A 12,447-nucleotide genomic window follows, 5' to 3' on the forward strand; every position below is an offset into this window, starting at 1 on the left:
TTGTCCACTACTCCATCGACTTTAGTCTCGTCTGCAAATTTATTAATCCTTCCATCTCTGCCTGCGTCTAAGTCATTTATAAAAATGACAAACCGCAGTGGTACCAAAACAGATCCTTTTGGCACACCACTAGTAATCAGACTCGAGGCTGAATATTTTCCATCCAACCACCACTTGCTGCCTTCTTTCAGTGAGCCAGTTTCTAATCCAAACTGCTAAATCGCCCTCAATTCCTTGCCTCTGCATTTTCTCCAACAGCCTACCATATGGAACCTTATCAAAGGCTTTACTGAAGTCCATGAATACTACGTCAACTGCCCTACCCTCTTCTACATGCTTGGTCACCTTCTCAAAAAACTCAATGAGGTTTGTAAGACACGACCTGCCCTTTATGAAACCATGTTGACTATCTGAAATCAAATTGTTGCTTGCGAGATGATTATAAATCTTATCTCTTATAATCCTTTCCAAAACCTTTCCTACAACAGAAGTAAGGCTCACTGGTCTATAATTACCTGGGTGACCTCTACTGCCCTCCTTGAACAAGGGCACAATATTTGCAATCCTTCAGTTCTCTGGTATTAAACCTGTAGACAATGATGACTCAAATATCAAAGCCAAAGGCTCTGCTATCTCTTCCCTCGCTTCCCAGAGAATCCTCTGATAAATCCTATCCGGGCAAGGGGACTTGTCTACTTTCACTCCTTATAGCATTGATAACACCTCTTTGTAACTAACCTTGATCCTTTCTAGTCTAATATCTCGTACCTCATTCTTCTCCTCTACAATATTCTTCTCCTTTTTCTGAGTAAAAACTGATGAGAAATGTTCATTTAGCACCTCTCTGATCTCCACAGGGTCCGCACACGACTTCCCACTACTGTCTTTGACTGGCCCTATTCCTACCCTAATCATCCTTTTATTCCTCTCATACCTGATAGAAAGCTTTAGGGTTCTCCTTTATTCTATTTGCTAAAGACTGTTCGTGTCCTCTCGTTTCTCTCTCTCTCTCTCTCTCTCTCTCTCTCTCTCTCTCTCTCTCTCTCTCTCTCTCTCTCTCTCCTCCCTCCCTCTCTCTCTCTCTCTCTCTCTCTCTCTCTCTCTCTCTCTCTCTCTCTCTCTCATCCTTCGTAGCTGATCTGTAACTCTCCATTGCCTCATCAAGACATAAGCCTTCTTCTTCAGTTTAACAAGAGATGCAATTTCTGAAGTAAACCACGGTTTCCTTACCTTATCACTTCCTCCCTGCATGACAGGGACATACATATCAAGGACACGCAATATCTGTTCCTTAAACCAGCTCCACATTTTGATTGTCTGCATCCCCTGCATTTTGCTATCCCATTCTATGCATCTTAATTCTTGCCTAATCGCATTGTAATTGCCCTTGCCCCATCGATAACTCTTGACCTGTGGCATGTACCTATCCCTTTCCATTGCTGAACTAAATGTAACTGAATTATGGTCACTCTCTCCAAAGTGCTCACCAACAACTAAATCAAACACCTGGCCTGGTTCATTACCAAGCACCAGATCCGGTGTGGCCTCCTCTTGTCGGCCCTTCGACATTCTGTGTCAGAAAACCCTCCTGTACACATTGGACATAAACTGATCCATCCAGCGTACTAGAGTAATAGCATTTCCAGTCAATGTTGGGGAAGTTAACGTTCCCCCATAATGACCACCCTGTTCCTTTCACTCCTACCCAGAATAATTTTGCCAATCCTCTCTTCCACCTCCCCTGGGCCTCTGCGGAAGCCTATAAAAAAACTCCAATGCAGTGTGACCTCTCCTCTCCTGTTTCTAACCTCAGCCCACACTACCTCAGTAGATGAGTCCTCGTCAAATGTTCTTTCAGCCACTGTTATACTATCCTTGACTCTTTTTACCGCCTTGCCTGTTCTTAGTGAAAGATCTAAACCCTGGAACCTGCAACATCCATTCCTCACCCTGCACTATCCATGTCTCCGAAATGGCCACAACATCGAAGTCCCAGGTACCTATCCATGCTGCAAGCTCACCTACCTTATTTCGGATACCTCTGGCATTGAACTAGACACATTTCAAACCTGTTTGCTGTCTGCCAGCACACTCCTGTGACCCTGAAATCCTGTCCCTGTCCACCTTACTCTTATCCTCCTGTGCACTGCAACTACACCTCAGGTTCCCATCCCCCTGCTGAGCTAGTTTAAACCCACCTGAATAGCACCAGCAAATTTCCCACCCACCCTCTGGTTCAAGTAAAGACCGAGGTAAAAACAATGACTGCAGATGCTGGAAACCAGATTCTGGATCAGTGGTGCTGGAAGAGCACAGCAATTCAGGCAGCATCCGAAGACCGGCAAAATCGACGTTTCGGGCAAAAGCCCTTCATCAGGAATAAAGGCAGAGAGCCTGAAGCGTGGAGAGATAAGCTGGTGGGGGTGGGGAGAGAGTGGCATAGAGTACAATAGGTCAGTGGGGAAGGAGATGAAGGTGATAGATCAGGGAGGAGAGGGTGGAGTGGATAGGTGGAAAAGGAGCTGGGCAGGTCGGACAAGCCCGGACAGGTCAGGGGATCGAGCTGCTGGAGGTTAGAAACTAGGTTGAGGTGGGGGTAGGGGAAATGAGGAAACTGTTGAAATCCACATTGATGCCCTGGGGTTGAAGTGTTCCGAGGCGGAAGATGAGGCGTTCTTCCTCCAGGCGTCTGGTGGTGAGGGAGCGGCGGTGGAGGAGGCCCAGCACCTCCATATCCTCGGCAGAGTGGGAGGGGGAGTTGAAATGTTGAGCCACTGGGCGATTTGGTTGATTGGTGCGGGTGTCTGAGATGTTCCCTAAAGCGCTCTGCTAGGAGGCGCCCAGTCTCCCCAATGTAGAGGAGACCGCATCGGGAGCAACGGATACAATAGATGATATTAGTGGATGTGCAGGTAAAACTTTGGATGTGGAAAGCTCCTTTGGGGCCTTGGATAGAGGTGAGGGAGGAGGTGTGGGCGCAGGTTTTAGAGTTCCTGCGGTGGCAGGGGAAAGTGCCAGGATGGGAGAGTGGGTCGTAGTAAAGACCGTCCTGTTTGTACAGGTCCCACCTTCCCCAGCTTATGGTAAATATCGCCCATCATTCTGTTTCCCCTGGAAGTTTTGAAGGCGCAATTACTTTTCCTGCGACCAACCTAGAAGGTCTTTAAGAGTTCATTTTAATTCTCATTTTGTATTTCACTTGCTCCTTGGTAAGGTTCTAAAGGGGTCCTTGCTTTATTTTTTCTTTGCATGGCGGTGTAATTTTCCCTGTCAATTTTCTTAGACTTGGATACTATGGATGCCTGATCTTCTTGCTCAGGTTGCTGGCAAGTATCGAATTGGCCTTCCTACAGCCTCCTGAGCTACCCCCTGCCAACGGTTTTCTGCCACAAGGCTCTGAGGGCCATTTCAGATTTTTCCCACTAATTGCAAGCTCAAGCTGATTTTCCCTTGCAAAACCAAACTAAGATAATACCCTGCTTGGTGTTCCACGTGTTGCTTGATGAAACCAGTGTTTGTGATGCTGAAATGCAGGCCTAACAAAACTAACATCTCCTGTTGCTTCTTTCGATCTGATCTTTGTGTGTTCCCAAACAGAACAACCTGCTTTTATCAGCAAATAGAGATACATTAAAAAAAAACAACCTTTTTAATGAAGGCTGCATCCTTTGTGACTATCTCTATCACCTTGTGCCATGCTTTGCGATGACTACGATGGAAATGCAAACAAATTATTTCACCTTGAACCTTTACTGTTTGATTCTGCAACTTGTATGACTAATTTCCACTTCTGATTAGATTTTATGACCTTCATTCCCAGAATTACCAGTTATTTTTAAGCTTAGTTGAAGATAATAGGTTCTGGTTCTGCCAATACTTTCAATAAATGGCTTTAAAATTAATTTCCTGCTTGTTTGTGCAACATTCACATCAGGATTATTAGCAGTTTCTCAGTCAGGATTTTCCATTTATTTTGCATTTAATACTTCAATCTTCAACTCTCTAGAAGTTAAATTCTTTTAGGGTAAGAATTGTGAACTAGAATTATGAACAACGGTACTTGTATCAAATGATAAACAATCTGATTATAATTGGAATTGAAACAATACTTCTGAATAGAATTTAGATTTGCACATTTCTTTGAAAACTAGTTGTTGGTGAGTGATAGTACACATCTGGCAGCCCAACAACAATCATTACAGCTATTGTCAATCCAAATGAGTCAAAAAGTTCTTCCAGCTAAACAAACCGGAAGGGCATAGGATGAGTCATACAGCTGTGCTAAAGGTTCCACTGAGAGCCCACGCAAAGGATGCATACAATCAGGCTCACACAAGAACTTGACATGGAGAGGATAACCTACTGTCCAAGAGTGTGTTTTGGCACCTGAGATATCAATGGAGAGTTGCAATACACACACGGGGATCATCATTCTGTCCTGTGTTCTGCACCATTTCATATTGGATGAAGACCATCTGCTTGGATAATAAGGAGCTAGTGCTACTTGAGAAGAGGAGGAATGGACTCTGAAAATCCACAATGGTGAACAATGGGGGAAGTTGTTCCTGACCAAGTTTTTGATTCAGATTGTACAGCACATGTACAATGACGTGTATCCCCATTGTTGAAACTTGTTGAGCTGGTAGATGGGGAATAAGAAAGTGACTTCCAAGAGTAAATATGATTTAGATTAGATGTCATACAGTGTGGAAACAGGCCCTTTGGCCCAACCAGTCCACACCGACGCTCCAAAGAGTAACCCACCCAGACCCATTGCCCCTCTGACTAATGCACCGAACACTATGGGCAATTTAGCATGGCCAGTTCACCTGACATGCACACCTTTGGACTGTGGGAGGAAACCGGAGCAAACCCACGCGGTCACTGGGAGAATGTGCAAACTCCACACAGACAGTCACCGAGGCTGGAATTGAACCTGGAACCCTGGTGCTGTGAGGCTGCAGTGGTAACTGCTGAGCCACCATGCCGCCCAAATATATTTGACAGGTTTGGGAGACGAGATGTAAGAATACACAAAATAGGAGCTCAGGTCAGCCAGCTGACCCCTCAAACCCCCTTCCACCATTCAGCAAGATCTTGGCAGATATGATTATAGCCTTAACTCCACAGCCTACTATTTATTTGCTTTCTTCTAGACTAATACCTCCGGCTATATTACTGAGGAAGAACAGTGGTACAACTCTGCTGTGGCATCCTCTGTCACTGAAGGTCCCTGCTGGCTGCTGAAAATTGATAGGTGAACCGGACTGAGGTTGTTCTCTCTCCTGGAAGGTGGAAATGGATGTGTAGATACAAGGGGACTGAAGGTTGTATAATGTTGCTCTGTTTCGAGGACACACTATGTCTGGAGGCAAGTGATTACATATGGGCAATCAGTATCCCCTGCAGCAATCATGTTGAGTCCAAGGCCTTCTGTTGTGGGGAGGTCAGGACACTTAAATTGGGGATACCTCCACTGGTGCTGAAGCTTTTTCTGGGGATTAGATGCAACCAGATCAGGAAGTGAGGTTTCCGTTGGTGAGTGTCTGGCAAGAATATTGTGGGAGGTGAGAACACAGGAGAGTGGTTGTGAGAGTTTGGCAATCAACTACCTTGTTATTATCCTTTTTTTTTATTATGTACATATGTGACTTGTAACTGGTCACGGTTCTCCCCAGAAGTCATTTCTAGTGAAAATGAGAGACTCTCAGGATCAAGTGCAAATCATTCCAGAAAAGAATCTCTCCGGCCTGTTCTGTTGTCTTAAAATGCTTGAACTGTGCTGAAATCTCCCTAGGCCAGCATTGCTTACAGCACTCTGTTTATCTAAAGAATGCGACTCTCGTTTAACTAATACAACCTGCCCAGGAAATGAGGCCATGGACTATGAGGGAAGAGTGGAGAGTGGCTGGAGAGTGGCAATGCGGCAGGCTAGCGCAGAGGGTCAGCCAGCAGCTTATCTGGGGGGATGGTGGCCAACCTGCCTCTTCACCATGCCCCACAACCACAAACTGCTATCTTATCTTTTTTTTTGTGCCAATGTGAAACAGTGGTTAGATATGAATGAAGGGAACAATGCATCATCAGATCTAGTGCCCATGCCTGCATGAAGAGCATGGTGATGTGTGAAAGAGGAGGTATGGTCATCTGGGTGATGGTGGATTCCTCCAAATTGTGACTTAGACTCCTCAGTCAGGCCAGAGGCTGCAATTATTCTCCTGTGACAGTTTGGCCATGATCATCAAGTGGTCATTCCTGATGAAGGGCTTTTGCCCGAACGTCAATTTTCCTGCTCCTCTGATGCTGCCTGGACCTGCTGCGCTATTCCAGCACAATACTCTTGACTCTAATCTCCAGCATCTGCAGTACTCACTTTCGTCTCAGTGGTCACTCAGTCAGGGATGGGTTCTGTCTTTCAGTCCACTGGATCGGGCCTCTAGCAGTCCTGGAATTTGAGTAAACATACTGTGGAGAATCTAATCTAATCTAATCTAAAACCATGTCTGGGCCTTTCTTATTGGCCACTGGGGGAGATTTTTTAATAATTTAGGAAATGGGCTATGGTCTACTGGGGATACACTTAATAGAAACTGGGGAGGTTTATAGTGTCTGTCCATGATGTAAACAAGGCAGAGGTCAGCATAACTTAGAGTATATTGGATGGGGTATTGTCAAACTAGAAGACAATCCAGCAATAACCGACTTCAAGCACTGGGGTGATGTTGTGGCAAGCCAAAGAGCATTTCAGACTCCCCTGGTTTATAGGGTGGTATGGACCTGGATAGCTATGAGGTGATGCCAGACTTGGAGCAGACATGGGGAAAGGATATCAGGGTAAAATGTTCCGTTCAAAGGACTGTGCGCTTATGGTTCTCAAATCTCCTGAAAGTCAAGGCTAATGGTGTCGATCAACCCTGCCACCTTTGTGCTCATATGGCTCGAAGGACCACCATCTCAGTCTCCTTATACAACAGCTGCCAGCAATTGCCCCACACTCTGCAGAGAAAGGAACAGGGCAAGTGTCACCACATTGAAGAAGAGCTCGCACATGAAACTGGATCTTTAGGTTTGATGCAACTATGTGCGGCTGACAGATAGCAAGTGTTAAAGCTGCCTCAGGATGTCCCAAGTCATTGTCTCATGCCTCTGCCAGTTGTTGAACAAAGAACTGCAGCCATATGTACTGTGGTAATCACATCCAGGGACCACAAAATGTAACCGTCTCACTTGATATGTATACTGCCCAATAGTCTTGGGGAGCTATTGGAAACCTTTTTTTTGTTATGGCTTTCACAGGCAGCAATCATAACTGCATCTATGATAGAAATGATGTTTTCGGGGAATGGATGGCTCACATGGCTGAACGGCTAGTTTGCAATACAGTGTGATCCAATTACATGGGTTCAATTCCCACATCAGCTGAGGTCACCATGAAAGACTTTATTTTTTCCTCAACCTCTCCCATCCAACCTGAGTGGTGGTGACCCTCGAGTTAAACCATCTTCCCACTCCCCATGTCTGCTCCACCCCTCTCACTAACCAATCAGAGTAACCCACTACCTGCATCCACCTACAACCATTCCATCCCCCTCCCTCCCCCTCCCCAGACTCTATGAAAAGTTTTGGCCTGAAACATTGACTTTTCTGCTCCTCGGCTGCTATCTGACCCACTTTGTTTTTCCAGCTTCACACCCTTTGACTCTGACTTCCAACATCTGCAGTCCTTACTGTCTGCCCAGAGTCATGTCTGTGTGTTCTATGCTTTCACTTACTGAGTTCTCTGTCAGCTTTCTGCTTACTGGATATAAAACTCCTACAATTGTTCGCTGTTACTTGCTTTACTTGTGTAATAAAATGGTGCCTTTTTTCTACTGATTCTGATCTCCTTGCTTCTGTCAAAACTAAAGTACATGCAATAACCTTGCTCTGGATGGTGGTTTAGCACTAAAACACAGCACACAAGAAGATAAATGTTTTTGAACAGAGTCCAAGTCCAGACTTTGAGTGAAGACTTCACTTTAGTTAACTACACTCCATAAAACTGATACCCCTGGACCATGACTGGGGTTGATTACTTGCTCCCCACATTTATACAATTCATTCACACCTTTTTTATGTATATATTTAATTGAAGAAAAGTTTCCCTTTTTACAAAAACACAAACCATAAAAAAACAAAATTATAAAAGTACAGAAAAGTAGAAATGATATTGTACTATTGTTATTATAGTAACGTTAACAATAAACTGCCTATTCTCCAAGATATATTTACTTAACTCATATTTACTTAACTTAAACCAAATTAGCACAGACTGAAATTAAATGCGATAACCCTAAGTTAAATTACAATCCACAAAAATTAAATGACACTACGTTGTACTTTATTTATATTACATTGCTCCACTCGTCACACCTCAAAGGCTCCTGTCCACAGGAGCAATAGTAATTCTACCCTTATTTACTAAGCACCTTCTCTTTTCCCCCCCCCCCGGCCCGGTCCCCGGACCACCATATACAGCCCTTGAGGCTATATAAAGGCCCTAATCAATACCGCTGACAGATCCATGTCTGTATAATTTAGAAATGGCCACCATGTCTTATGGAATTGCTCCATTCAGTGGTGCACTGTACTTGTCAGGTAATCCTGAGGGACGTGCTCCATCACAAGTGTATGCCACCCTGCAAGGCCTGGAGGCTTTTCTGATTTCCAGTTGATTAGGATGTTCTTCCTCGCACATTCACACCTCATTAATATATCCATCATTTTTTGCCTCATTGCGTTAGGTCTCCAGCATCTCTTTTGACCCATAGCAGACAATAACTGATTCCCTTTTTTCTTTTTAAATAAATCAGATACAATATAAAATAATATAAATAAATCACACAAACTGACAACATCCTATAGTCGTTTTAACGTGCAATAAGGTTCCAAGTGTCCTTATTTTAATATGCCCGGTGGTTTCTTAGAACCTGCTCCTTTGTACTTCTGATTTGTGTTTTATAAGAAAGAAGTAAGTTTTCAGTCAGATAGCTGACTGCTGATATTATCCACCCATGTCAATTTCAATTATGTACCATTTCTCCATTCTCCATGATCTGGTTTAAAATGACAACATCGATCCTCTGGCCTTTCTCATTCACAAATTCTGTTGCGTGCACATTATCAGTGATATTTTAGCAACACCCATCAAATGCTACCTTGATATCGAATCCCTGGGAAAACGCTCAAAAAAAACTGATCATTCACAAATGGCAGATTCTAGAATATTTTGGTTCTGCTGAGAAAGGCATTTCATCTGTTAGCTGTTAATCTTTTTAATGCCAGATATCCAGATCTAGAACAGAAATATCAAGATAGACAAAATAAATTAAGGTGCTACATTAAAATTAATTTTCTAATTTTAGTGAGTATGAAGGAAATTGCATTTTGAAACCCCAATTGCAAGTAATATTATCAATTAAACTGGATAATTATGCTAGTTAGCTACAACAGCAGCTTTAGTGGTTAGGTATATAATTTTTGCTAATTTTCTAAATTGTCATACATGTCTTGATACACACAAGCTTAGCTGATGATTCCACAAATTCTTAATGTTTTTGAGTTGATTGCATTTCATTAGTGATTCATCCATCAATCATGAAAATCACGTACAACCATTCATTGAAATAGGACGACTGTTACTCTCTCTGGAATTTTAAGTAAACTTTTTGAAGTGTACAAAAGACTAGAAGTACCACAAGCAAAGATTTTGTATATTTTACAGAGAAAATAATAAATCTTGAACTAAAAATAGTGTATTCTGGAAATACTTAACAGGTCAGTCAACATTTGAGGACGAAAGCAGAGTTAATGTTTTAAGACAATAAACCTTAACGATTTCTCTCGCCACAAGGCTGCCTGACCTCCTAGGCTTTTGCAACATATTCTGTTTTTATTTCAGCTTCCCAGCATTTGTAATATTCTACTTTTACTTTATTGCCTCTGGTTTCTAATGCATCAAAATTGATAACTTTTTAATGGAAAACAGCTGATCACTATATCCAAGTAATGATCTACATTCTAACAATTTTTAAACCTCTTTAATATTTTGAGCTACGTTAATTTTAACAGGCAACTTCCATTGTTTCCAGATGTTCAAAGGACCAGAGCACAACATTGAATATATTTTCACTGCCACTTCTTCAGCGGTGTGTGGAGTCACGCTTGAAACAAATGGGAAAAAAGAATACTTAATTACAGGTAGCGTACATCTATTCATTTTGAAAATTCTGCAAGAATACTTGAGTTTAAAGCCTGTTGGAAAGCCAGTTGAGTTGAACTTTTCAGTTTGCCCAATTGTCATCCTTGAAAGTAAAATCGCAAGTAGATAGGATAGTGAAGAAGGCATTTGGTATGCTTTCCTTTATTGGTCAGAGTATTGAGTACAGGAGTTGGGAGGTCATGTTGCAGCTGTATAGGACATTGGTTAGGCCACTTTTGGAATATTGTGTGCAATTCTGTTCTCCTTCCTATCGGAGCGATGTTGTGAAACTTGAAAGGGTTCAGAAAATATATAGATTAGATTACTTTGGCCCAACAAGTCCACACCAACCCTCCAAAGAGCAACCCACCCAGACCCATTCCCCTCTTCACCTAACACTACTGGCAATTTAGCATGGCCAATTCACCTAACCTGCACATTTTTGGACTGTGGGAGGAAACCAATGCAGACACTGGGAGAATGTGCAAACTCCACACCGACAGTTGCCTGAGGCGGGAATTGAACCCAGGTCTCTGGCGTTGACGCAGCATGCTAACCACTGTGCTACCGTGCTGCCCCAATTTTTACAGTAAAAGCATGGATGGTGCCAGGGTTGGAGGATTTGAGCTATAGGGAGAGGTTGAAGAGACTGGGGCTGTTTTTCCTTTGAGCATTGGAGGCTGAGGGGTGACCTTATAGAAGTTTACAAAATCATGAGGGACATGGATAGAATAAATAGTTAAAGCTTTTTCCCTGGGGTGGGGCAATCCAGAACTAGAGGGCATAGATTTAGGGTGAAAGGGGAAAGATATAAAAGGGACTTAAGGGATAACTTTCTCATACAGAGGGTAGTGCGTGTATGGAATGAGCTGCCAGAGGAAGTAGTGGAGGTGAGTATAATTGTAACATTTACAAGGCATCTTGATGGGTACATGAATAGGAATGGTTTGGAGGGATATAGGCCAGGTGGGACTAGATGTGCTGTATATCTCTAATACGATAAGTTTGGGAAAGTGGAATACAGATGTTATGAGCTTCTTATAAACTAGTACGAATAGCTTTTAAGGTTGAATTCCTAGTAATCAACTTAAAGGATCACATAAGATTTCAAGTTTTAAGAACCTCACTGTACAAACTAAAAGCATCAAGGACTAAATACTATTTCAGAAGGCAATTTATGCTTTAAACGACAGAAAAGTTCCTCCATTTAACCCTTCAAAATAGCCAAAAATCACCGGCCACAATTATATTTTACTCTTGTTCTTCAAATAGCTATTAAAACCTCCCAGAATCAGTCCAAAGTTGTCCTTAGCTCCTGAATTGGATACTTCCATTATTTTCCTTTCCCTGTCTGGTAATATTTAATCGTAGAAATATCTTTCATAGTGAGGGTTTTTCTGGAGTTTATCCCTTTAGCTCAAGCTGGATGAATCTTCAAGCCCTGTTTGAAACCTTGAATTTTATTATTTTCAATTTGAGTGCAAACTCTTGCACTGTGAACCACGTGGACCTGCTGTGTCGATTTGCAGTCTAACTCATGCTGTTTTGAGACCTACTAGATTCCCAGGCCTGACTTATCGATAGCTTCCGATGCAATGACTTCTTTCAAATGCTAATTCCACAGGAATATGAATCACGTGTGCGAGTACGGTCAGCCAACCTTTCTACTGTGAACCTAATTCTTCTTGAAATTAAATGAACAGTTAAAGAATAATCATTTACAGAACCTAATATTCTTAAACCTTCCTGGGACTTTGGAGACTAAGTATCTATCCCTTGCCATTTTTACAATGTGAGCACCTTGCACCACCTCCCCAGTAAAACAGCTTGGTCCCCATATCATCTTCGATGTAAAGGCCAGACCGTTTGCTCTTAACATTTGGAACAGATTACATGACCCTCTTCTTCTTTCCTACATTTTACCCTAAATTTACAGACAGTCCCAAAGCATAATCATTCAAAACCTCATTTATAAAACAGACACTAAGTAAGGAGAGAGAGAGAGAGAAAATAGATTGACTAATTGTCCAGTTCTACTCCAGCTCTTGCTAATAAGCAGAGGATCACTTCAACAGGAACTTAGTGAGCTGTTGCCTACTTACACATTCAGTGGAGTAAAGTTGGGAATTGACATTGCGTTACCACTTTAAGACATTCTCAGTCTTAAAAGATAGTATGATCATGTTGCTTTTTAAAAACACATTACA

The 12,447-nt window shown here is 42.5% G+C and overlaps 1 protein-coding gene across 1 annotated transcript in view; it reads left to right on the forward strand.

Moving 5' to 3' along the window:
• The window catches only part of timp2a (TIMP metallopeptidase inhibitor 2a), an 88,777-nt gene that overhangs the window by 62,282 nt on the left and 14,048 nt on the right, over nucleotides 1-12,447 (forward strand). The window contains exon 3 of the mRNA XM_043714916.2: nucleotides 10,131-10,239. Coding sequence (XP_043570851.1) covers nucleotides 10,131-10,239 — 109 coding nt within the window. The remainder of the gene's footprint in view (nucleotides 1-10,130; nucleotides 10,240-12,447) is intronic.

This window comes from Chiloscyllium plagiosum, unplaced genomic scaffold (genome assembly GCF_037043375.1).
Source record: "Chiloscyllium plagiosum isolate Xiang-an unplaced genomic scaffold, Cpla_swu_hap1 HiC_scaffold_25, whole genome shotgun sequence".
NCBI classification, from domain to species: Eukaryota; Metazoa; Chordata; class Chondrichthyes; order Orectolobiformes; family Hemiscylliidae; genus Chiloscyllium; species Chiloscyllium plagiosum.